We start from the raw sequence: 27,306 nt of genomic DNA, 5'->3' as shown, positions 1-27,306 counted from the left end.
CGAACACCGTCGAGATAATGTAACACATCATGTTGCACTATCTTACTGTCATTTATGACATATTTTTCCACGTGACCACTTCATCCCAGACACAATTCATGTAGTTTTAGTACGCCCTAAATCATGTACAGTAGCAACGCTCCTCACATTGATGTCTAAATGTAGTGTACATTGACACTCGTCGATTACTTTACGAGAAACAACTCCCTTCTCAAACAACATAGCTTACATTTTGATTCGCTGAATATGGCTTATAATTGAGAGTTTTGGGAAGTGTGGAGAAGGAATTGACCTATTTTCCGATCAGATTGTAATAATTACAATGAATATACAAACTATATGTCTGTATCTGAGTATAAACAAAACATAGGGAACACACAAAATTGATTTGAAATTGAATGTTATTAATGGTTATGTTATAAACAAAGCACATGAGGAAAATACAGTCAATTAGCTTCAGACGTTGTAAACATTGACTCCTATTATGCCATATATGTCTACAATAAGAAAGGAAATATCAAACAAACATGATTGACACATACTTGACATGCTCATCTGTGTAGTCGGGGATAGTTTATGAAAAAACACATCCTGGTCTCAATTACAATGCCTCGTTCGTGCATTTCGATTCCCACAATGGATGCAATGACATATGGCTGGAATATTGCTAAAAGTGTCGTAAAAACATATTCAATCACTCACACATTCCTTATGTTGAACTATTCCTTATCTTCCCAGCCGTCCTTATATTAAACACGTGGAAACTATTTGTTTTAAACTGAATCACGAGTAAGTTCTCTTAATCAGTTATTTGACATGGAACATTTCAAAATGCGTAATAGTTTTAACATTTCAACCGTCTTCAGTCACTTTTGAAATATGTAATTGAGTGGTCCTTCCTCCTATTCTATGCCGATAGCGGACAATGAGGACGACAGCAATTATAAGTAAGACGGCAAGCAGAGACAGTCCGATAGCAAGGCCTAGAGTAGCATCAGTTGGAGTGTCTGTGTCTTCAGTAGCAGTGGGTCTGTTGGAGGTGGACGTCGGCCTGTTGGAGGTAGACGTTGTACCATCTAAAAAATGAAATTGTCAGTCATGAATGAATGAACAACATAATTAATAGCGATAAAGAGATTGGGTGGAGTAGTTTTCTAATGTAGCCTATTAGCTATTCTTTAGGCTGATTTACTGATGTATTCACAAGTGATGGAGGAATGTAGAGTGTATCCACGCCGTGGTGTATTGACATACAACCTCAAGCACCGTATGCATTCCCGGTACATTAGCTCCTTGGAGTATTGTGAGGTACTAACGATAGATTGAGCTTGGACCAGGCAAACAAGTTACTGGTTAATGAATTCACTGGTAACGCCCATTTCAAGGTTCGATTCCCCAAATGGATACAATGCTTGAAGCCGCCATCATAGTGCTGGAATACTTGAGAAAAAAATAGTTCACAAATGCACGCAATGTCAACTAAATTGGTCACGAAAACATAAACAAATATACCGACGATGGTAATTAAGAAATATGTATTCATGTTGCCGAAAGGCTTTGTTATGTGAAGTGATGTAAAGTGGGATTTAACGTCCAATAAGATTTCGGCATTTGGATAACAATGTGCATGCACGTGTGTGTGCATGGCTGCTTGTACTGGTCCTGACTAACGCCGGTTATATATAGCTAGCTCACTGAGATAATATTCCACAGGTTAACGTGGATACTCCACTCACACAAAGTATAATAACCAGAGCCAAACAGTTCGTGTTTCGACCCGTGAAGATCCGGGTAAGAATAGGCTTTCAGCAACCCATGCTTGCTGCAAAAGGCGACTATGCTTGTGGTAAGAGGCGACTAACGGATCGGGTGATCAGACTCGCTGAGTTGGCTGAAGCATGTCATCGATCCCGATTGCGTGAATCTATGTTCATGATGTCAATCACTGGATTGTCTGGTCCAGCCTCGATTATTAACAGACCGCCGTCATATAGATGGATTATTGATGAGTGCGGCGTAAAACAACAAACAAACAACCAGTTCGTGTTTCAGCCTTTTTTATGCCGAGCGTCATGCAGACAGGATGCCATCTGTTAACGTCATATATTATGACGCTGCCTCATCTGAAACACAGACCTTCTGCTTTTCTTTTCACTAATATCTTGTCTACCATAGATCTGGCGTATGCAAAAAATAGAGACGAGCATGCTGGGGTTACATGAAAATTGAGAGAATTGGTGCTATCTTTCTTAACTCAGTTTATAGATACATATAAACACTGACCACTCAACCTCTCAACTCCAGCACAGATAAGAGGTCTGGTGATGCTGTCACACATAAATGTGACGGTGACGTCTCCGAAGTGATCAGCCGTGACCGTCAAGGGCTGGGCTAGGACAACGTCAGTGATATTGTCCATTGTCTGGTTCTCCAGGAGTATATTTGTAACGGCACCAGTAGTCAGTGTAAATCCAGCTTGTTGAGAACAGTAGTAGTTCCGGATGTCAGCTGTCAGAGTGAGATTAGTGCCAGGTTCCAGGGCGTTGGTGTCCATGTCGCTGCTGATGTTGCACTGTGGTGGACCTGGTTGAAGTAAATTAAAGCAGATATAAAAGTTTTCCTGAGAATCAGACATCATATATAAAAGAAGAAACAGCAAAAAACCATGACAATCCACACTCAAATCATGAAGTAAAAGGCGACTATGCTTGTCGTAAGAGGCGACTAACGGGATCAGGTGGTCAGGCTCGCCGACTTGGTTGATGCACGTCATCGATCGTATCCCAAATGCGGAGATCTATGCTCATGATGTCAATCACTGGATTATCTTGTCCAGATTCGATCATTTACAGGCCGCCGTCATATATCTGGAATATTTTTGAGTGCAGCGTTAAACAACAAACAAAAGCATGTTGTGATGAAAATAGCATGACATAAAATATGTTGTTAGATGGAAAATGGAAATAAGGAAGAAACTTATACTCAGTAGTTCACATTTAAAAAGGACATTGTGCTGATAGCCTGGTCGTGCGTACTGTGCATACCCAGATTGCGTCCCGTAGCATTGACAGGATTCGATGATTATTGGCTTGAATCCCTTATTCCCCTCAGTGATCAGCCTTATGATCAGTTGTTCGTCGGTACCCTACCCGTGCACGCTGGTTGCACCAAAGTGGTAAACGGCCAAGACATGTCTCACTTCAGGATTTCCTCCCACATCATTCTGTTAACACTGATATGACTAAAATATTGTTAAATAAGACGTTAAACCAACTAAGATGTGTTTCGTGTTGTACGGTGAAAATGACTTGTGTCACTTAATGATTTCCTTCCATACCAGGCTGTTACGCAGTGATATTACTGACATATTGTTAAAAGAGGCGTTTAACCAAACTCGCTGACTCAAATCTTTCATGCTGTACATTAAAAGGACTTTTCCACCCACTTTTCAGTAGCTTCTGAACATCGTCACAACTAAGAGTCCAACTTCTGTCACATATGAAGTCCATCGACACATCGCCTAATCGGGTAATATCTACGCTGAAGGTTGTGTTGAGGGTCAAGTTTGATACAGCACTGACGTTGTGTTTCGTGGTCAACGCTTCAGTCACAGCACCAGTAGTCAGATCAAAGCCCGCCTCCCGAGAACAGTAGTAGCCTGTGATGTCCACTGTTAAAGTCAGCTGTGCTCCAGGTTCCAGGGAGTCAGTGTCCTCGTCACTGCTGATGCCACAGTGTGGAACATCTGGTGGCAGAATTATGTGAAGAAAGTGATTTAACAACACAAAACTGACTTATAGTCTTCCACTATAACACCATCGATTAATTATTAGATTGATTATAAATGCATTTGCATTTTTGTTTTGTTTGTTACACTTATAGGGAATATTTACTTTCTACATTTCAAACATTAAATATCATTCTGCAATGTGTGCAGAATGATTCGGTGGCAAAGATAATTGATGTTTGTATACCAAGTTTCATATGGATATATAGTTCCAAACAATCAGTTCCAGTTTGCAGTGTCAATGCTTCACAACATTTGGCAGTTTTTATGACATTTCACGCTCAGAAGTATTGCCATGGTAGCCTTAAACTTGGACACATTACAAGAAAGCATGTTTTGTAACGTTTGCTCGTGGATCCGTTATAAATATTTTAGCCTTTGTTGAAATACTCACCTGTGCTGTCACTATTTTAGATACATTTATTAAATGTCGTGAATGCTCACACATTTGAAAACAATATTTGAACCAGTGATCACCTAGAACAACATAATATCATAAGCATAATGCTGTACGTTTTAAATATATTTTTTACCCAGGTCTCAAGTTAGACATAGTGAATGTTTTTCTTCCCCTTTGGACAATCATAATTTTGACATAGCAATGCACCACTTGCGGCAGGCCAAGGGATTAATGGCTTAGTGAAACTGGGAGTTAAAGGCATCAGTTCAACCGACACACGAATCAGCAGTTATTTCCGGCAAGAATTAATACTTCCGATTAGATGATAATATGGCTTTTTGTCCCTGCCGGTGAAACGTTATAAAGCGTTTCCACTATCTCTCCATCAGGAGCTAATGCTGCCTCACCTAAATCTCTATATAAATCACCTCGGCGACGAGTACCTAGATTTTCATGTCTTTATGCTCACCGGCTGCCGTCAATTGACACACGTCCACAGAGACGACATCAGCGACATCTGCATCCTGTATCCTCCAAGTACCAGCGTCTGACAACCCGACACTGTCTATAGTAAGTGTAGTGTGTGTTGAATTGAGTGTTGCACTATAGCCTCCAATACCACCGCAGTCCTCACTGCATATGACAACATTCCGGTCATCATTGGGCCGTACCCATATAAAACCTGTGTGGTTTCTTCTGTCACCTACTATCGAGTATTCTGATCCAAGAAGAACCAGTCCTCCAGGGCAGTCTGTGGCCGTCAGTGCTGTAACGTAGAAGAGAGTTGTACTGTAAATACTACTATCAGTAGCGTTACTGTCGTTGTTGGGGCTACAGTACGAGCTCACTATGTGTACTTTGTTTATACCCCCTGTAATTCCAGATTAAAACAGATCCCCGGGTACCTATGTTGGTTTGAGAGAGATGACGAAATGGATCCGTAGTCTGGCTCAATGATCTTGCTGATAGCGCGCCATCCTGCCCTGACGGCGTGGGTCGTCGTTTCCAATATCGATCCCCAGATCTCAGGCTTGTTTATTAAGACCGACGTCAATTAGCAATCAAATATTTCTAGGTATGGCAATGAAAAAACATACAAACCTAGCATATAATTTCAATTATTTACAAAGCGAACAATGGGTCATTCTTTCCTTGAAATAACAACAGAAGACCATGAGGACATCGTCGTGTACATGGGAAATGCATTGTTCGTGCAGTAATCTTATCCATATTGAAAAGAATAATAGTCGTCATGGAAATATATATGCTGTGTTTAAAATAGTACGAAACATGAACATGTCATTGTGTTAAACATGTATGTGTCATTGTCTTAAACATGTTTATGTCATTGTGTTAAACATGTTTATGTCAATGTGTTGAACATGTATATGTCATTGTGTTAAACATGTATATGTCATTGTGTTAAACATGAATATGTCATTATGTTAAACATGAATATGTCATTGTGTTAAACATCTATATGTCATTGTGTTAAACATGTATATGTCATTGTGTTAAACATGTATTTGTCATTGTGTTAAACTTTTATTTATCATTGTGTTAAACATGTATGTGTCATTATGTTAAACATGAATATGTCATTGCGTTAAACATATATGTCATTGTGTTAAACATGTATATGTCATAGTGTTAAACATCTATATGTCGTTATGTTAAACATGAATATGTCATTGTGTTAAACATCTATATGTCATTGTGTTAAACATGTATATATCATTGTGTTAAACATGTATTTGTCATTGTGTTAAACTTTTATTTATCATTGTGTAAAACATGTATGGGTCATTATGTTAAACATGAATATGTCATTGCGTTAAACATATATGTCATTGTGTTAAACATGTATATGTCATTGTGTTAAACATATATGTCATTGTGTTAAACATGTGTATGTCATTGTGTTAAATATATATATGTCATTGTGTTAAACATGCATATGTGGTTGTGTTAAACATGTATATGTCATTGTGTTAAACATCTATATGTCATTTGGTTAAACATGTTTTTGTCATTTTGTTAAACTTCTATTTGTCATTGTGTTAAACATGTATGTGTCATTGTGTTAAACATGAATATGTCATTGTGTTAAACATCTATATGTCATTGTGTTGAACATGTATGTGTCATTGTGTTAAACATTTATATGTCATTGTGTTAAACATGTACATGCCTTTTTGTTAAACATGTATATGTCATTGTGTTAAACATGCATATGTCATTGTGTTAAACATATTTGTCATTGTGTTAAACATGCATATGTGTTTGTGTTAAACATGTATATGTCATTGTGTTAAACATCTATATGTCATTTGGTTAAACATGTTTTTGTCATTTTGTTAAACTTCTATTTGTCATTGTGTTAAACATGTATGTGTCATTGTGTTAAACATGAATATGTCATTGTGTTAAACATCTATATGTCATTGTGTTGAACATGTATGTGTCATTGTGTTAAACCTTTATATGTCATTGTGTTAAACATGTACATGCCTTTTTGTTAAACATGTGTGTGTCATTGTGTTAAACATGTATATGTCATTGTGTTAAACATGTATGTGTCATTGTGTTAAACATGTATATGTCATTGTGTTAAACATGTATATGTCATTGTGTTAAACATGTACATGCCTTTTTGTTAAACATGTATATGTCATTGTGTGAAACATGCATATGTCATTGTGTTAAACATATTTGTCATTGTGTTAAACATGTGTATGTCATTGTGTTAAATATATATATGTCATTGTGTTAAACATGCATATGTGTTTGTGTTAAACATGTATATGTCATTGTGTTAAACATCTATATGTCATTTGGTTAAACATGTTTTTGTCATTTTGTTAAACTTCTATTTGTCATTGTGTTAAACATGTATGTGTCATTGTGTTAAACATGAATATGTCATTGTGTTAAACATCTATATGTCATTGTGTTGAACATGTATGTGTCATTGTGTTAAACCTTTATATGTCATTGTGTTAAACATGTACATGCCTTTTTGTTAAACATGTATATGTCATTATGTTAAACATGAATATGTCATTGTGTTAAACATGTGTGTGTCATTGTGTTAAACATGTATATGTCATTGTGTTAAACATGTATGTGTCATTGTGTTAAACATGTATATGTCTTTGTGTTAATCATCTATCTGTCATTGTGTTAAACATGTATGTGTCTTTGTGTTAAACATGTGTATGTCATTGTGTTAAACATGTATATGTCATTGTGTTAAACATGTATATGTCATTATGTTAAACATGAATATGTCATTGTGTTAAACATGTGTATGTGTTTGTGTTAAACATGTATATGTCATTGTGTTAAACATCTATATGTCATTTGGTTAAACATGTTTTTGTCATTTTGTTAAACTTCCATTTGTCCTTGTGTTTAACATGTATGTGTCATTGTGTTAAACATGAATATGTCATTGTGTTTAACATCTATATGTCATTGTGTTAAACATGTATATGTCATTGTGTTAAACATCTATATGTCATTTGGTTAAACATGTTTTTGTCATTTTGTTAAACTTCTATTTGTCATTGTGTTAAACATGTATGTGTCATTGTGTTAAACATGAATATGTCATTGTGTTAAACATCTATATGTCATTGTGTTGAACATGTATGTGTCATTGTGTTAAACATTTATATGTCATTGTGTTAAACATGTACATGCCTTTTTGTTAAACATGTATATGTCATTGTGTTAAACATGCATATGTCATTGTGTTAAACATATTTGTCATTGTGTTAAACATGTGTATGTCATTGTGTTAAATATATATATATGTCATTGTGTTAAACATGCATATGTGTTTGTGTTAAACATGTATATGTCATTGTGTTAAACATTTATATGTCATTTGGTTAAACATGTTTTTGTCATTTTGTTAAACTTCTATTTGTCATTGTGTTAAACATGTATGTGTCATTGTGTTAAACATGAATATGTCATTGTGTTAAACATCTATATGTCATTGTGTTGAACATGTATGTGTCATTGTGTTAAACCTTTATATGTCATTGTGTTAAACATGTACATGCCTTTTTGTTAAACATGTATATGTCATTGTGTTAAACATGTATATGTCATTGTGTTAAACATGTATATGTCATTGTGTTAAACATGTGTGTGTCATTGTGTTAAACATGTATATGTCATTGTGTTAAACATGTATGTGTCATTGTGTTAAACATGTATATGTCATTGTGTTAAACATGTATATGTCATTGTGTTAATCATCTATCTGTCATTGTGTTAAACATGTATGTGTCTTTGTGTTAAACATGTGTATGTCATTGTGTTAAACATGTATATGTCATTGTGTTAAACTTGTATATGTCATTATGTTAAACATGAATATGTCATTGTGTTAAACATGTGTATGTCATTGTGTTAAACATGTATATGTCATTGTGTTAAACATGTGTATGTCATTGTGTTAAACATGAGTGTGTCATTGTGTTAAACATGTGTATGTCATTGTGTTAAACATGTATATGTCATTGTGTTAAACATGTATACGTCATTATGTTAAACATGAATATGCCATTGTGTTAAACATGTGTATATCATTGTGTTAAACATGTTTATGTCATTATGTTAAACATGAATATGTCATTGTGTTAAAATGTATGTCATTGTGTTAAACATGTATATGTCATTGTGTTAAACATATATATGTCATTGTGTTAATCATCTATCTGTCATTGTGTTAAACATGTATATGTCATTGTGTTAAACTTTCATATGTTCTCAATAGCAACAACCACATATCAGGAGGAGGTTTGTCGTCAGCTCCTGGGCCAAATCAAATTGATTAAATTGGTAGGACCTATGAAACTGTGGGCTTTCATCCCACGCGAAGGAATATCGTGGGATTACACACATACATCTCATGCGGTCTTAAATAAAAGCCACAAAGCCGTTGTAAAGCAGGTGTTCACGGTAGGAGAGCGTATCGTGCCTCACAACATCATGAAAAATCAATGTATATGTTCCCCTGAAAAAAACACGAGGACATATGGTACAAACCACTACTGACTATGCTATAATTGTGAAGGTCATGCATTAAACGTGCTTACCATATTTAAATGAAACTGCAAAGTTGAACAGGACCATAATTAGATCTTTTCTGACCACCATTTTCTTAGAGACATCCACTGGAAACATAATATGAACAACTTGTCATGAAAGGCTGTGCTTCCACTATTACACAATGTGTGGTAACGGAGCAAACAGTTGTGAAGAACAGTGAGTGAGGGAGGGACTGAGTGGATTCAACAGCAAGGAAAGTGCGGGACATGCGATTCCCAAACTCCATGCAGGAAGCAAAGGCAATGTAAGTTCCGATAGTCCCTAGTGTGGTGATCTCCCTTCAGTGACCGACGATCTCTTCCCATTTTTATATTGTTTCATTAGTACTTACTGCTTTTGAATGTTCCCCAACTAGTTTGAAACCAAAACTGTGATATTCTAGTTATTGCACTGTCCATAGTTGACAGGTTTTTATTTAGTCTAAATGTATGTTTCATTGATGTATAACTTCTCGTCACGATATGAGTGAAAAACTGCCGATGTGACGTTAAATATTAACTCACTCACTCACTCAAATCCCAAACGTTATCTACGTTTAAAACCCACGAACGAGGGCATTCCGCTGCCAATAAAGGTGACAAAAACACATGTTCATAGCCCATGACGATCCCGACTATATCATGAATATTGTTGCACCAGTCATAAGTGCAGTGGATATGACAATGGAAAGAACAAAGATGATTGAATGTTCCCTGGTGAGATACGATAATACAAATATTCCTTTAATGGTCGGTTGGTTTGTTGTTTAACGCCGCACTCGGCAATATTCCAACTATATGACGGCGGTCTGTAAATAATCGAGTCTGGACCAGACCATCCACTGATTAATATCATGAGCATCGATCCACGCAATTGGGATCGATGACATGCATCAACGAGGTCAGCGAGCCTGACCACCCGATCCCATTAGTCGCCTCTTATGACAAGCATAGTCGCCTCTTACGACAAGCATAGTCGCCTTTTACAGCAAGCATGGGGTTGCTGAAGACCTAGTCTACCCCGGGTCTTCACGGGTTCCTTTAATGGAAGGAACATACGTTTGCAATGTGGTTTAACTATTGACGGCGACACTTCTGTGGGTATATCAAATGGTAACATTGAATAGATAGAACGACTATAAGTAGCCGCTTAAACAAAATGAACAAATGTTCTGAAGACTGGTTTCAAAAAAACACCGACATTCAACTTTAAAATTATTTGTGGGTGATACAAACATTGACAATGTTAAAACACAAACGTACATTGTCGTGATTTCATATTGAATCGCCGATGTGCGTCATCTTTGTTAACACTTTCGTACACATAAAAACAAAATCGTTTTTTTTTAATTCATCCTAAAACGTCCAGATTCCGCATGGTTTGAACTGTTTACATCATGTATTTGATCAACAATATTCAATCCTGATATGCAATGTATGACTACCATATTTTCTTTATAGTTGGCATTTAAATACATTGTTCTTTTTTTTTTAAGCATTGTGCAATCAGAAACTACATTGTATAGCTTCAGTTGAATGAACTTGGTCCGTGAAAACTAGACAGGTGCTTTAAGATATCACTAAACATGATACTTTAACATTTCTGGTTATGCAGACAATAATCTGTGCTCATTATATATACCTCGATCATCTGGTCTTCTAATCAGGGATTTGGATAATCTCACTGACCAGCTTCCCAAACGATTCTTGATTACTGGAGACTTAATGGTCACAAACCTTTATGTGGTTCATCTGATCACAATGATAAGGGGCAAGTGCTAGAAGATAGCTTGATAAGCAATGTCTATGCCTTCTTAATAAAGTAACCTCTTCCTCCACCCAGCAACAAGTAAAATACTCTGCTTTGGATTGTTTATTTCTGACACATCACTCTTTAATGAATTTTGTTGGTTCGTTTTCATGGTTATTTGTGCGGCAGCGATCACCTTCCTACCATGCTTAAAGCCATCTGTCCCTTTGTAGATAGTTCCATTTCAAAATGGCAATTTTCAAAAGCTTTTGTATAATATGTCTGATGTAAAACGTGATTACAGGTTTATAATTGCTGTATGGAATCTGTTTTGGTTGTTTATTTATATATTCTGGTGATTAGGTCTATCCTTCGAGCGTAAAAATGGAACCGTTAGTTGCTAGTCGTTGTGATATAGTTCTGGATCCAATGACAGTGGCACTGGCAAAAGCGTCACCGTCCTTGCATACATCTGTATGGGGTATATCATCAAAATTTATTGTAGCAGAAGAAATATGAGATTGTATTCTCATTCCAAGAGATGGCATCGGAGATAATCTTTTTTTATTAATCACAAAGTGGATGAAAGCTGACTATGAATAGGAGATGTTCTGAAAGTTTCAAGACAAAACCTCAGGCCTTGATGATGGATACGTATTTAGTTTTTGTAAATTACTTTTACATGCTTTACCTATGGTGGCCGAGAGGGGACATAACTTTCTCGCTTTCTCACTCTATTGCTTTCTTTCTCTATTCCTTTCTCGCTTTATCGCTTTATCGCTTTCTCACTCTATTGCTTTCTCGCTCTATTCCTTTCTCGCTTTATCGCTTTATCGCTTTCTCACTCTATCGCTTTATCGCTTTATCGCTTTCTCACTCTATTGCTTTCTCGCTTTATCGCTTTATCGCTTTCTCACTCTATCGCTTTCTCGCGGTATAGCAATATTCCCTCTTGGCCACTGTATGGGTCGCATGTGTTATGTGTTTCTATAGGATAAAAGGTATATGCTTAAAACAATATTAATGAATTGTTAAACCTGACCTCAGTGGGCTGAGGCTGAGGTGGGTTTTAATCATAAAAGAGAGCTGAGATTTTTCCAGTCACATTTCAAATTATATATATGGATGGAATGTTGAATTTTCTCACTATATACTTAAACATAATTTAACAGTACAGACGTAGGCGCTTTTATAACAATCCACGGATTTCTGCGTAAAAAAGAATTGGATGGATTTATGGCCCTAATTAGGAGTTTTATTGGATCCCCTGCTCCCCCCAGGCCAAGTTATCAAAACAAACAGCAAATTACACCGCTCATTAGCGCTGAGTAATACGTACTTCCTAAAAAAGATTAGTGTTTTCTTAAAAACAACACTCAGGTTATATCAATGTTTATTCTGTTTGCAGAGTAGATGCCATCAAAGTCCTAACCCAAGCAATGGTAATACTACCGGATGTCCATTATGTCATTTCTAGTTTTTGGATGACATATTGTTCCCAGTAACCGTAATGTGGAAATAGATAGTTGATTGGTTTTATATTCAAGTTGGTATTTCGGCCATTCAAAGTGTGCAGTGAGGCCCTCTTATCAACAGTCATTTCTGAGACATAAATGCAAAGTTTAATAATTGAATTCACTCTCAGTTTTTGCATTTATGATTAACTCAAACGTTCATTTCAAGATTTACAGTACATACTATTCAAAAGAAGTTAAAGAACAGCCGATTCCTTCATTTGATTGTGGTTTGTCATTGGAGTAAGCGATAGAGCGAGAAAGCGATAAAACGGTTTTTGATGATATTTTGTGATCCATTCCTGTTATTCTCACCGCTATTTTGCCTCTTATAAAATATATTTTTTTAGCATCCTGAAGTGGATAAACATGTTACAAATACATACATATTTTTTTCTCTTTTAGTTTGTGAGTTTGTATATATACACACGTGTTTATTTTCCTGTAGAGTAGTATATAAGCAAGATTCACAGACTACAACAGTCATTTTGGTCATAATACACCCCCACCCACCCCTATATTCCTCCATCAATCTCAAAACTGATAAAAAAAGAGTTCGTATATTGACAAATAATTGTCAGTTTTATCAGCTACTATTTGTATTGTATGTAACGTCCAAAGAAATCATTTTTTTTCGGTCATTTGATTTAGAGTTGAAGCCGAATATGTGCTCGTCCGATTTCGGGATCACAATTATATTGATTAAGATGCATGTACATTATGAAGACAAAAGTTATACATGTATACAGTTATGTTTCCCTTACAAAATACAGATGGCTTTGATATATGTCTCTACCTTAAGTCACATATACGACTTTCGAAGCGTCATTAACCCGTAACTCCATTCCTTGGACAATAGAAATGAAATGCGTTGTAAATATTATTTAAAAAATAACTCGTTTCTTATAATAACTTTCGATCAAACTGTCTTCGGGAAATAAATTTAATGCTAAAGTGCTTGTAATATAAAGTTTAACTTTCCCGCCAGGGGAGACTAGATATCCAAATATAGTATAGGCTCAGGCAGGAATATACATATACATATTTATACATATTTATGTAACAATTCTCTATCCATGTAAACTGCATGGTTAACAACTGTGCGTTCTGATGTGAATTATGTAGTGTTGGACTACATTTTTACACAGGCAATGATTCAGACACACACAAACACACGCACATGCATAATTTTGACAAAACTATACTTAAGATATACATAAAATCTTACAATGATAGCTGATTTACCATATGCTATTGATAATCATAGTAATGCATTTCATATTGTTATAAACTTTAACTATGTGGCCACACTATTATTATGTTTCTCCATATGTGTAATTTACACAAGTACACATATCAACTGTGGTAAGGCCAGAGCGATGGACGCAGTGGGGTAGCCTAGTGGTTAAAGCGTTCGTTCATCAAGCCGAAGACCCAGTTCGATTCCACACATGGGTTCAATGTGTGAAGCCCATTTCTGGGCCGTGATATTACTGGATTATTGTTAAAAGCGACGCGGTACGTGAAGCCATTCTCGCTCACTCACAGCGATGTTGATCAAATTACTATATACAAATACATATACTTGTAGATTTGCAAGACGAGAGACACAATTCAAGTTAAACACACATCAAATGTCAAAAAGAACATTTACAGACATCAGTATGACACACTGTAACATCATACACTACCGAAAACAAGTTATAGAACACCAACAATTATAAGATTGTATTTTTGCAAAACAATCAGCTATGACTAATTAACCATAGTCTTCTCAACTTCTTTTGAAAAGTATATATTTAGATTGTAACCTGATTTATTAAGAGCGTATTGCCATGATCTGCCACGCGCTTTCGGCGTGATGGTCACATACAACATAATAGGGCCGTAAATCAATCAATTACATTTTACGCAAAACCCTGTGGATTGTTTTAAAATCACCTACGTCAGTACCGTTAAATTATGTTTTAAGTCAGTAGTGAGAAAAGTTCAACATTCCCTCCCCATTGGAGCAGATATCGCATGCGGCCTCTATAGTATAGTGGTCAAGAGAGGATATTACTTAACCGTGAGAAAGTGATAAAGCAAGAAAGGGATAGAGCGAGAAAGCGAGAAAGCGATGTCCCCTCTCGGTCACCATATTTACCACTGACGGAGGGCCGTATTCAAGATTGGAACGGATCAGGGAGCTCTACAAAGGCAAGAGTGTTTTCTGACCCATCCTACTTTAACCCTCCTTTATAACTTTGATAGAGGTGCTATTCAAATATATTTCAGGGTCCTTGTGCAGCCTATGTTTTCTGCAGAAATTTATACAATTAGATTTTGTTTCAGAACATTTTTACCTGTTTTCAAGGGACCATTTATGAATTTTCTTGCGACACATCTGTTACTGCCTCTCAATTGTAGGTATTTTTTTACTACGACAAGAAATATTAAAATTATAAACGAAACGTGATCTTTCTACTAAATCACTTAAAACCTTTGACATACTATTCAGTTTAGTATTAAATAAAGACTGACTCGAGAGCCAGTTTGCGCCCTGATTATGTTTCTAGGTTTGTCAGTACCATATCCATGCTCATGGGCTTCATCGAAATGGACCGTAATGACTCCAGGTCTGACGCGCTGTGATATATTACTGGAATACTGGTAAAAGCGGCGTTAACCCCAACTCACTCACTCACTCTAATCCCATACAGTGATATTAAACTTGTCATTAAATGTTACATCAGCGAGATTATGCAAAAGAAGTGGGACACCCAAGTAGACATATATAAATTACATGTACATACAATAGAAAACACCATCGTTTACACCTACTTGGGTTGTCAGTCCAGATTTGAAGAGGTCATTATGCGACGATGTCTTATTGGTCAGTCTGGTTATAGACATGAATATACATTGAATAGCGAGGATCCTCCATTGTGTATCCCATGTCCTGCTTGACAGTATTGATTTTTATAACAAGGGATCAACATTTCTAAGTTTCATCAATAACGGACCTTTTTAACATAAGGTCTCGTTTAATTCTGGTATTTTAAAAGAAATTCATATAATTAATAGATTTTGATGTGGAAAGTAATATAGGCTACATGCCAGTTAATATAAATATATCTGTGATAATCTTGTTCTTTTACCGTCCTTTGCCGACAGGTTTTATTATCTAAATAATGTAATATCAATATGTAACTTGATTTAGTCACTATATGGCTGAAATATTGCAGAGGTGACAATGAATCTTAACTCACACACTCCCTCACCATTGTTTAAGTTATTCCATGATAACATGAAGGCCATTATCGTGAAGTAAGACGTTAGTTTCGTTTGTAAGTTGACAGTGATATTTGTTAATGAAATGTTACTGTTTGAAGTTCTAGTATAAGATTAGAGAGGATAAAATAATTTACCCAGCTGCAATCCTTTTGAAGGTATGTTGCATTTTCAGTTATGGTCGATTGCATTTATCTATTGCGAGAAGCAGCTATACCATAACTACTCAAATACCCCACAAATCCCTGAACTATTTCAGTCGCCACACCTCCGGCTTAACCCTGTCAAACATCACAGATGACGAAAGGCATGGTGTATGGTGGCTGTGTCCTTGATTGGGGTTAAAGTAGTGTAAAATTAGTGTCTCCCTGGCAGGGTATGTAAGCCAACGTCATTCAAAATATTTTATCTACCAGTGTTTTAATCGTAGAATATGTGCTTGTTTTAATCGTATAATATGTGTTTTTTTTCATCTCCGGCTTAACCCTGTCAAACATCATAAGTGACTAAAGGGATGGTGTAAATCCTGCAGGGGTCCAGGCAGGAAGCAACTATACCGTAACTACTACAAATATCCCACAACAAACCCTAAACTATTTCAGTCGCCACACCCCACTTGACTTTGAATTTACCTCACATAAACTAGCTGAAGCCGCTTATCCTGACAAATGAGAGTGGTGGGATCAAACAACTTGCCTTTACTTGAACGTTTCAATTGCTGACTATAGACTGAAATATGACTTTATTATTCAAGGTGGAGTTAGTATGATTTTATGCCGCTTTTTAGCAATATTCTAGCAATATCACGGCGGGGGCACTGGAAAATGGGCTTCACACATTGTACCCATGTGGGGAATCGAACCCAGGAATTCGGCGTGACGAGCCAACACTTTAACTACTAGGCTACCCCGGCTCTCCTATTCAAGGTGGAGCGTGTTGTCATTATTTAAATAATAAAACATCAAACTTTCTATTTTTGTGTATTGAACCTCACGCAATGACATATTTAAGCACAATTAGAATGAGACATATGCATCTTTATCGCAAGCGCTTCATGCAGCTGTAGTGAATATGTGACGTCTTGTATAAGGAAGGTCACATTGGACCTGAAAACGGTTGAAATGACCTGAACAATCTGGGGCAGTGAGTCTGCATTACGTCAACAAAAGTATTTGTTACGCTGACACATGTCCATGCATGAGGTCAGTTCGAAGTCATCAACCTGACGGAATGCCCAAGAAGCAGGTTTCGCCCTCTCCCTCTCTCTGACGTCTGTCTGACTGAGACTTTCTCATCAGTATTTGTTGTAATATATGACTAAGACTCTCTCATCAGTATTTGTTGTAATGGGTGAGGAAAACGTTCAAATCAGTATTTGTTGTAATGGATGACTGAGACTTTCTCATCAGTATTTGTTGTTATGGATGACAAAGACTCTCTCATCAGTATTTGTTGTAATGGGTGAGGAAAACGTTCAAATCAGTATTTGTTGTAATGGATGACTGAGACTTTCTCATCAGTATTTGTTGTTATGGATGACTGAGACTTTCTCATCAGTGTTTGTTGTAATGGGTGACAAAGACTTTCTCATCAGTATTTGTTGTTATGGATGACAAAGACTTTCTCATCAGTATTTGTTGTAATGGATGTCTGAGACTTTCTCATCAGTATTTGTTGGAATGGATGACAAAGACTTTCTCATCAGTGTTTGTTGTAATGGGTTACTAAGACTTTCTCATCAGTATTTGTTGTTATGGATGACTGAGACTTTCTCATCAGTATTTGTTGTAATGGGTGACAAAGACTTTCTCATCAGTATTTGTTGTTATGGATGTCTGAGACTTTCTCATCGGTATTTGTTGTAATGGGTGACAAAGACTTTCTCATCAGTATTTGTTGTTATGGATGTCTGAGACTTTCTCATCAGTATTTGTTGTAATGGGTGACAAAGACTTTCTCATCAGTATTTGTTGTTATGGATGTCTGAGACTTTCTCATCAGTATTTGTTGTGATGGATGTCTGAGACTTTCTCATCAGTATTTGTTGTAATGGATGTCTGAGACTTTCTCATCAGTATTTGTTGTAATGGATGACAAAGACTTTCTCATCAGTATTTGTTGTAATGGATGTCTGAGACTTTCTCATCAGTATTTGTTGTAATGGGTTACTAAGACTTTCTCATCAGTATTTGTTGTTATGGATGACTGAGACTTTCTCATCAGTTTTTGTTGTAATGGGTGACAAAGACTTTCTCATCAGTATTTGTTGTTATGGATGTCTGAGACTTTCTCATCAGTATTTGTTGTAATGGATGACAAAGACTTTCTCATCAGTTTTTGTTGTAATGGGTGACAAAGACTTTCTCATCAGTATTTGTTGTTATGGATGTCTGAGACTTTCTCATCAGTATTTGTTGTAATGGATGTCTGAGACTTTCTCATCAGTATTTGTTGTAATGGATGTCTGAGACTTTCTCATCAGTATTTGTTGTTATGGATGTCTGAGACTTTCTCATCAGTATTTGTTGTAATGGATGACAAAGACTTTCTCATCAGTTTTTGTTGTAATGGATGACAAAGACTTTCTCATCAGTATTTGTTGTAATGGATGACAAAGACTTTCTCATCAGTATTTGTTGTGATGGATGTCTGAGACTTTCTCATCAGTATTTGTTGTAATGGATGACAAAGACTTTCTCATCAGTGTTTGTTGTAATGGATGACAAAGACTTTCTCATCAGTATTTGTTGTAATGGATGACAAAGACTTTCTCATCAGTATTTGTTGTTATGGATGACTGAGACTTTCTCATCAGTATTTGTTGTAATGGGTGACAAAGACTTTCTCATCAGTATTTGTTGTTATGGATGTCTGAGACTTTCTCATCAGTATTTGTTGTAATGGATGACAAAGACTTTCTCATCAGTGTTTGTTGTAATGGGTGACAAAGACTTTCTCATCAGTGTTTGTTGTAATGGGTGACAAAGACTTTCTCATCAGTATTTGTTGTTATGGATGTCTGAGACTTTCTCATCAGTATTTGTTGTAATGGATGACAAAGACTTTCTCATCAGTGTTTGTTGTAATGGATGACAAAGACTTTCTCATCAGTGTTTGTTGTAATGGGTGACAAAGACTTTCTCATCAGTATTTGTTGTTATGGATGTCTGAGACTTTCTCATCAGTATTTGTTGTGATGGATGTCTGAGACTTTCTCATCAGTATTTGTTGTAATGGATGTCTGAGACTTTCTCATCGGTATTTGTTGTAATGGGTGACAAAGACTTTCTCATCAGTACTTGTTGTAATGGATGTCTGAGACTTTCTCATCAGTATTTGTTGTAATGGATGTCTGAGACTTTCTCATCGGTATTTGTTGTAATGGGTGACAAAGACTTTCTCATCAGTTTTTGTTGTAATGGATGACAAAGACTTTCTCATCAGTATTTGTTGTAATGGATGTCTGAGACTTTCTCATCAGTATTTGTTGTAATGGATGTCTGAGACTTTCTCATCGGTATTTGTTGTAATGGGTGACAAAGACTTTCTCATCAGTACTTGTTGTAATGGATGTCTGAGACTTTCTCATCAGTATTTGTTGTACAAGGTGACAAAGACTTTCTCATCAGTGTTTGTTGTGATGGATGTCTGAGACTTTCTCATCAGTATTTGTTGTACTAGGTGACAAAGACTTTCTCATCAGTATTTGTTGTTATGGATGTCTGAGACTTTCTCATCAGTGTTTGTTGTGATGGATGTCTGAGACTTTCTCATCAGTACTTGTTGTAATGGATGTCTGAGACTTTCTCATCAGTATTTGTTGTAATGGGTGACAAAGACTTTCTCATCAGTGTTTGTTGTGATGGATGTCTGAGACTTTCTCATCAGTATTTGTTGTAATGGATGTCTGAGACTTTCTCATCGGTATTTGTTGTAATGGGTGACAAAGACTTTCTCATCAGTTTTTGTTGTAATGGGTGACAAAGACTTTCTCATCAGTTTTTGTTGTACTAGGTGACAAAGACTTTCTCATCAGTATTTGTTGTAATGGATGTCTGAGACTTTCTCATCAGTGTTTGTTGTAATGGATGACAAAGACTTTCTCATCAGTATTTGTTGTAATGGATGTCTGAGACTTTCTCATCGGTATTTGTTGTAATGGGTGACAAAGACTTTCTCATCAGTTTTTGTTGTAATGGGTGACAAAGACTTTCTCATCAGTATTTGTTGTAATGGATGTCTGAGACTTTCTCATCGGTATTTGTTGTAATGGGTGACAAAGACTTTCTCATCAGTTTTTGTTGTAATGGATGACAAAGACTTTCTCATCAGTGTTTGTTGTAATGGATGTCTGCGACTTTCTCATCAGTATTTGTTGTTATGGATGTCTGAGACTTTCTCATCAGTATTTGTTGTAATGGATGTCTGAGACTTTCTCATCAGTATTTGTTGTAATGGATGTCTGAGACTTTCTCATCAGTATTTGTTGTAATGGATGACAAAGACTTTTTCATCAGTATTTGTTGTAATGGATCACAAAGACTTTCTCATCAGTTTTTGTTGTAATGGGTGACAAAGACTTTCTCATCAGTATTTGTTGTAATGGATGACAAAGACTTTCTCATCAGTATTTGTTGTAATGGGTGACTGAGACTTTCTCATCAGTATTTATTGTAATGGATGACAAAGACTTTCTCATCAGTTTTTTGTTGTAATGGGTGACAAAGACTTTCTCATCAGTATTTGTTGTAATGGATGACAAAGACTTTCTCATCAGTATTTGTTGTAATGGATGACAAAGACTTTCTCATCAGTATTTGTTGTTATGGATGACTGAGACTTTCTCATCAGTATTTGTTGTAATGGGTGACAAAGACTTTCTCATCAGTATTTGTTGTTATGGATGTCTGAGACTTTCTCATCAGTATTTGTTGTAATGGATGACAAAGACTTTCTCATCAGTGTTTGTTGTAATGGGTGACAAAGACTTTCTCATCAGTGTTTGTTGTAATGGGTGACAAAGACTTTCTCATCAGTATTTGTTGTTATGGATGTCTGAGACTTTCTCATCAGTATTTGTTGTAATGGATGACAAAGACTTTCTCATCAGTGTTTGTTGTAATGGATGACAAAGACTTTCTCATCAGTGTTTGTTGTAATGGGTGACAAAGACTTTCTCATCAGTATTTGTTGTTATGGATGTCTGAGACTTTCTCATCAGTATTTGTTGTGATGGATGTCCGAGACTTTCTCATCAGTATTTGTTGTAATGGATGTCTGAGACTTTCTCATCGGTATTTGTTGTAATGGGTGACAAAGACTTTCTCATCAGTACTTGTTGTAATGGATGTCTGAGACTTTCTCATCAGTATTTGTTGTAATGGATGACAAAGACTTACTCATCAGTATTTGTTGTAATGGATGACAAAGACTTTCTCATCAGTATTTGTTGTAATGGATGTCTGAGACTTTCTCATCAGTATTTGTTGTACTAGGTGACAAAGACTTTCTCATCAGTATTTGTTGTGATGGATCACAAAGACTTTCTCATCAGTATTTGTTGTAATGGATGACAAAGACTTTCTCATAAGTATTTGTTGTAATGGATGTCTGAGACTTTCTCATCAGTATTTGTTGTTATGGATGTCTGAGACTTTCTCATCAGTATTTGTTGTAATGGATGTCTGAGACTTTCTCATCGGTATTTGTTGTAATGGATGACAAAGACTTTCTCATCAGTATTTGTTGTGATGGATGACAAAGACTTTCTCATCAGTATTTGTTGTGATGGATGTCTGAGACTTTCTCATCAGTACTTGTTGTAATGGATGTCTGAGACTTTCTCATCAGTATTTGTTGTACAAGGTGACAAAGACTTTCTCATCAGTGTTTGTTGTGATGGATGTCTGAGACTTTCTCATCAGTATTTGTTGTACTAGGTGACAAAGACTTTCTCATCAGTTTTTGTTGTTATGGATGTCTGAGACTTTCTCATCAGTGTTTGTTGTGATGGATGTCTGAGACTTTCTCATCAGTATTTGTTGTAATGGATGTCTGAGACTTTCTCATCAGTATTTGTTGTAATGGATGACAAAGACTTTCTCATCAGTACTTGTTGTAATGGATGTCTGAGACTTTCTCATCAGTATTTGTTGTAATGGGTGACAAAGACTTTCTCATCAGTGTTTGTTGTTATGGATGTCTGAGACTTTCTCATCAGTATTTGTTGTAATGGATGTCTGAGACTTTCTCATCAGTATTTGTTGTAATGGATGTCTGAGACTTTCTCATCAGTATTTGTTGTAATGGATGTCTGAGACTTTCTCATCGGTATTTTGTTGTAATGGATGTCTGAGACTTTCTCATCAGTATTTGTTGTAATGGATGACAAAGACTTTCTCATCAGTGTTTGTTGTAATGGGTTACTAAGACTTGCTCATCAGTATTTGTTGTTATGGATGACTGAGACTTTCTCATCAGTATTTGTTGTAATGGGTGACAAAGACTTTCTCATCAGTATTTGTTGTAATGGATGTCTGAGACTTTCTCATCAGTGTTTGTTGTGATGGATGTCTGAGACTTTCTCATCAGTATTTGTTGTAATGGATGTCTGAGACTTTCTCATCAGTATTTGTTGTAATGGGTGACAAAGACATTCTCATCAGTATTTGTTGTAATGGATGTCTGAGACTTTCTCATCAGTTTTTGTTGTAATGGATGACAAAGACTTTCTCATCAGTATTTGTTGTTATGGATGTCTGAGACTTTCTCATCAGTATTTGTTGTAATGGATGACAAAACTTTCCCATCAGTATTTGTTGTAATGGGTGACAAAGACTTTCCCATCAGTATTTGTTGTAATGGATGACAAAGACTTTCTCATCAGTATTTGTTGTAATGGATGACAAAGACTTTCTCATCAGTATTTGTTGTAATGGATGACAAAGACTTTCTCATCAGTATTTGTTGTAATGGATGACAAAGACTTTCTCATCAGTGTTTGTTGTAATGGATGACAAAGACTTTCTCATCAGTATTTGTTGTAATGGATGTCTGAGACTTTCCCATCAGTATTTGTTGTAATGGATGACAAAGACTTTCTCATCAGTATTTGTTGTAATGGATGACAAAGACTTTCTCATCAGTATTTGTTGTAATGGATGACAAAGACTTTCTCATCAGTATTTGTTGTAATGGATGACAAAGACTTTCTCATCAGTGTTTGTTGTAATGGATGACAAAAACTTTCCCATCAGTATTTGTTGTAATGGGTGACAAAGACTTTCGCATCAGTATTTGTTGTAATGGGTGACAAAAACTTTCCCATCAGTATTTGTTGTAATGGATGACAAAGACTTTCTCATCAGTATTTGTTGTAATGGATGACAAAGACTTTCTCATCAGTGTTTGTTGTAATGGGTGACTAAGATTTTCTCCCCAGTATTTGTTGTAATCGATCTTATATGTGTATGTTCATCTCCTGAGTTTCATAAATGTCCATTGTCTGTGTCGTTATTCCAAGCTTTTTGTCCGTCGGGAAAGTTTCTGAGTTGTAGAGGTCATAAAGTGCCGATTCAACAATAACTTGCAAATAATAGACTTGGGCGATTTTCACAAATTCGTGTACTTGTAAACTGATTTCCTCCGAGGGTGTTAATATTCATATTATGTTAATCCAACATGTTTATATATTAAGTAAAGAGAAATAACTCACCTAGTTTGTACTCCAACATACACCACCCAATACCTCCTTCACTGCAAAAGAACCCGAGTTATCTGTCGTAGTTTTCACGAGTAAGTGTACTCCTGCAGTCGCGTCCTATCATAAAGTGACCAATCATGTGAGATACACTACTGACCAAACAGAAGTTGCCCTTCAGTCCCCTGGACCATGTTTCTGCTGCAGATTGGGCAGATGATTATGGTGGACAAAAGGCGTGGCATGACAAATGGCATTAAATACTTGTTTTCTTGTGTTTGTCTTTTTTTGTTAATGACTGCTAACAAGTATGGCTGAAAACACGTGCGGTATTATGGCCACGTGACCAGTTGCACGTAAAAAAAATGTTTTGCCACTTTGTGATTGTGATGACACAAAAACGGGTGTTATCTGAAGACAATGCGTGGCCATTACTGTATAAATACACAATAAGGGCCCACAATGATAACTGGTCAAAATGTTAAAAATTTAGGATTGTGAAGTTTTTAATTTGGTTCAGTATATTTTAGTGTAAATTTTTAGTCCTCAGTATTAATGCAAAGTGTTTTTGTATATTTTTGTATACCGTATAAGGCATACTGGGTGCTTTCTTAAGGCAGTAACAACGAACCGGAGTGCAGGCTGCACTAACATGGAGTGCACAGTTTCACACAAGTTTAATTTCACTTTCCTTCGTTTACATCTCGCCATGGTATTATTGCCCTTCTTGCGAATTATGCATGGCATATCTGATGTGGGAGGAAAGCCCGACGTCATGCAGGTCTCAGACGTTTGTGTAGCTATCAGTGAGTGAGTGAGTGAGTTTAACGCCGCTTTTAACAGTATTCGAGTTATATACTTCCTGCCTGAAGTGATGCAGGTCTAAGACGTTTACCACTTCGGTGAAACCAACGAGCACGGGTATGGTGCTGACAAACCTAGAAACCTAATCGGGGCGAACCGGGTTTCGAATCAACAATCATAGGTTTCTGGCGTGCCCAAGGGCCGCAACTCTTCACAGCAGATCAAGGCGTCTTAGACGACTGGGCCACCTGGGCCACATTTCCATTAATGCTTCAATCATAAGACATAATTACCAAACGGTAGTTATATTTCCATTTTCACCCATTAGTTCAAGATTAAATAAATCATTGATGAAAATACACCTATTGCCCCCACATCGACTATGATGATCTTCTTTTCAAACTGAATTTTTTCGTACTGAAAACATCTTCTCTGAAATTGCCAGGCAGATGAAGCTTGATTGTTGCATGTATGCTTCTTCTGGGGATGATTTATATTAAATATCAATTCTGGCAGCAACATTTGTCAAGTTTCCTCCTATTTGTTGTCAACAAATATAAGTTGTAGTAGGGTCACTCGGGGTATATGGTGTTTTGTCGCCCGAGTGATCCTGCTGCAACGAATTTATCTGTACCTATGTGACATTGTAAAAGGATTAACACAAATTCAAAATTGACAGAAAACAGTAGTTCAAGTGAGCTGCGATCAACTTGTGCTACATGTATGTCAAGTGACTTTAATTGACTCCGCGTTTTGCTTTGAGGCGAGGTATAAGGGATTTATTCTGCCTGTCAGAAGTCCGCGTGCAGCATGCTTTGCTCGCGGTGGGGTATAAGACATTTATTCCTCCGCTGCGAAACTTACTACCCTCCAGGATCACGAGGACAAATCAGATCTCATCATTCTGATATGGAGGTACATGAATGATAAAGTGGATTATATTCATTAAAAGTATACACATATCCCTAGCTTAGTTCTATTTCTTATTTTTGTACTATTTCACTGACACCAGAGCAACGAAATTACCATTGTATGCATGTAGATGAGGAGTATGTATAAGTATGAATTTACAAATTCTGAGCCTCACATGGAAAGACCGGTCTGGTACAAGCAGCCACACACACAGACACACGCACGTGCATGCACGTCGCTATACAAGTGCAATAAATCTTGGACGCGACGTTAAACCCCATTTCACCTCACCTCACTTTTGTCGACGATGATGAAGGGATTGTTCCCCTGGAAAAGAAACTTTTAGTGTTAACGTTGTCACTATGACACTTTGGCGAGTAAACAATAGGTTCACACATTGAGAGGGGTTAAAAATCCAAGTCAAACGGGACAAGAAGATTTTTAATGGTTGATAATTATTTTTGAATTATTGAAATGATACTATTATATGTGTTAAGATAATCCAGCTCAATTCAATAGTGGTGACAAATACAGACATTGATTGTTTGGAAAATATTTTTATTTATAGGGCGTGTTTACAATTGATCGATTGATACTTTGTGGATGTCGATGACTTTCACTGCCTAGATTTTACAAGAAATAGAATATACATTACAGTGCATTATAAATTAATGTGAACAGACTTGGAAACACACAATATATATCTTCATGTCATACACTTGTCAACACGTGTCACATATCACATGCTATAACACACATGACATATCAAATAACACATTACACACATAACATCCCTATAACTTTGGAAGTGTATGATATTATATCTCCACCTTGGTTGATATTATTTCCATGCTGACAAAGGTCAAAAATGAACTGGAACTTGTGTAAAGAGCACCTCAACTTTTGATAATATGTCTAATGAACTTGTTTTTGAGCGTAGCAGAAAATACTTCGTGAAGTACATGACAAGTGTGATTTTCAGTTAAAATAGTATACTTTCAGATAAAAGAAAGCTGTTCGGCAAATATGTAGAGAAGTCGAAGATATTTCAGTTTGTAACTTGAAGAACTATGGGATGAAAACAATTGAAAAAATTGGGAAAAGAGTTGGTCGAGAAGGGTGACTTTGATGATCGTGGTCTATCCAATGCGACTGTCGGGCTGATGGTGGTGCAGGTGATGGGATTGTTGGGTTGATGGTGGTGCAGGTGATGGGATGATTGTTTGGTTGATGGTGGTGCATGTGATGGGATTGTTGGGTTGATGGTGGTGCAGGTGATGGGATTGTTTGGTTGATGGTGGTGCATGTGATGGGATTGTTGGGTTGATGGTGGTGCAGGTGATGGGATTGTTGGGTTGATGGTGGTGCAGGTGATGGGATTGTTGGGTTGATGGTGGTGCAGGTGATGGGATGATTGTTTGGTTGATGGTGGTGCAGGTGATGGGATTGTTAGGTTGATGGTGGTGCAGGTGATGGGATTGTTGGGTTGATGGTGGTGCAGGTGATGGGATTGTTGGGTTGATGGTGGTGCAGGTGATGGGATTGTTGGGTTGATGGTGGTGCAGGTGATGGGATGATTGTTTGGTTGATGGTGGTGCAGGTGATGGGATTGTTAGGTTGATGGTGGTGCAGGTGATGGGATTGTTGGGTTGATGGTGGTGCAGGTGATGGGATTTTTGGGTTGATGGTGGTGCAGTTGATGGGATGATTGTTGGGTTGATGGTGGTGCAGGTGATGGGATTGTTGGGTTGATGGTGGTGCAGGTGATGGGATGATTGTTGGGTTGATGGTGGTGCAGGTGATGGGATTGTTGGGTTGATGGTGGTGCAGGTGATGGGATGATTGTTTGGTTGATGGTGGTGCAGGTGATGGGATTGTTTGGTTGATGGTGGTGCAGGTGATGGGATGATTGTTTGGTTGATGGTGGTGCAGGTGATGGGATGATTGTTTGGTTGATGGTGGTGCAGGTGATGGGACTGTTGGGGCTGATGGTGGTGAAGGTGATGGGACTGTTGGGCTGATGGTGACGTAGGTGATGGTACTGTTAGGTTGATGGTGGTGT

General features: G+C 36.8%; 1 protein-coding gene across 1 annotated transcript; it reads right to left on the bottom strand.

Annotated features, from left to right (window-relative positions):
* Positions 1-383: 383 nt before the first annotated feature.
* Positions 384-23,623, bottom strand: LOC124127557. Its single transcript, XM_048402062.1, has 6 exons — positions 23,544-23,623; positions 9,302-9,379; positions 4,657-4,953; positions 3,446-3,745; positions 2,284-2,583; positions 384-1,076 (listed from the first exon to the last, which is right to left on the bottom strand). The coding sequence occupies exons 1-6, from the start codon at positions 23,560-23,562 to the stop codon at positions 853-855; spliced, it is 1,218 nt and encodes a 405-aa protein (XP_048258019.1). The 5' UTR covers positions 23,563-23,623; the 3' UTR covers positions 384-852.
* Positions 23,624-27,306: the final 3,683 nt, after the last annotated feature.

Source organism: Haliotis rufescens, unplaced genomic scaffold (genome assembly GCF_023055435.1).
Source record: "Haliotis rufescens isolate VD_foot unplaced genomic scaffold, xgHalRufe1.0.p SCAF_24, whole genome shotgun sequence".
Taxonomy (NCBI): domain Eukaryota; kingdom Metazoa; phylum Mollusca; class Gastropoda; order Lepetellida; family Haliotidae; genus Haliotis; species Haliotis rufescens.
The sequence above is the reverse complement of the archived record's forward strand: the minus strand, read 5'-3'. Positions and strand labels throughout refer to the sequence as shown.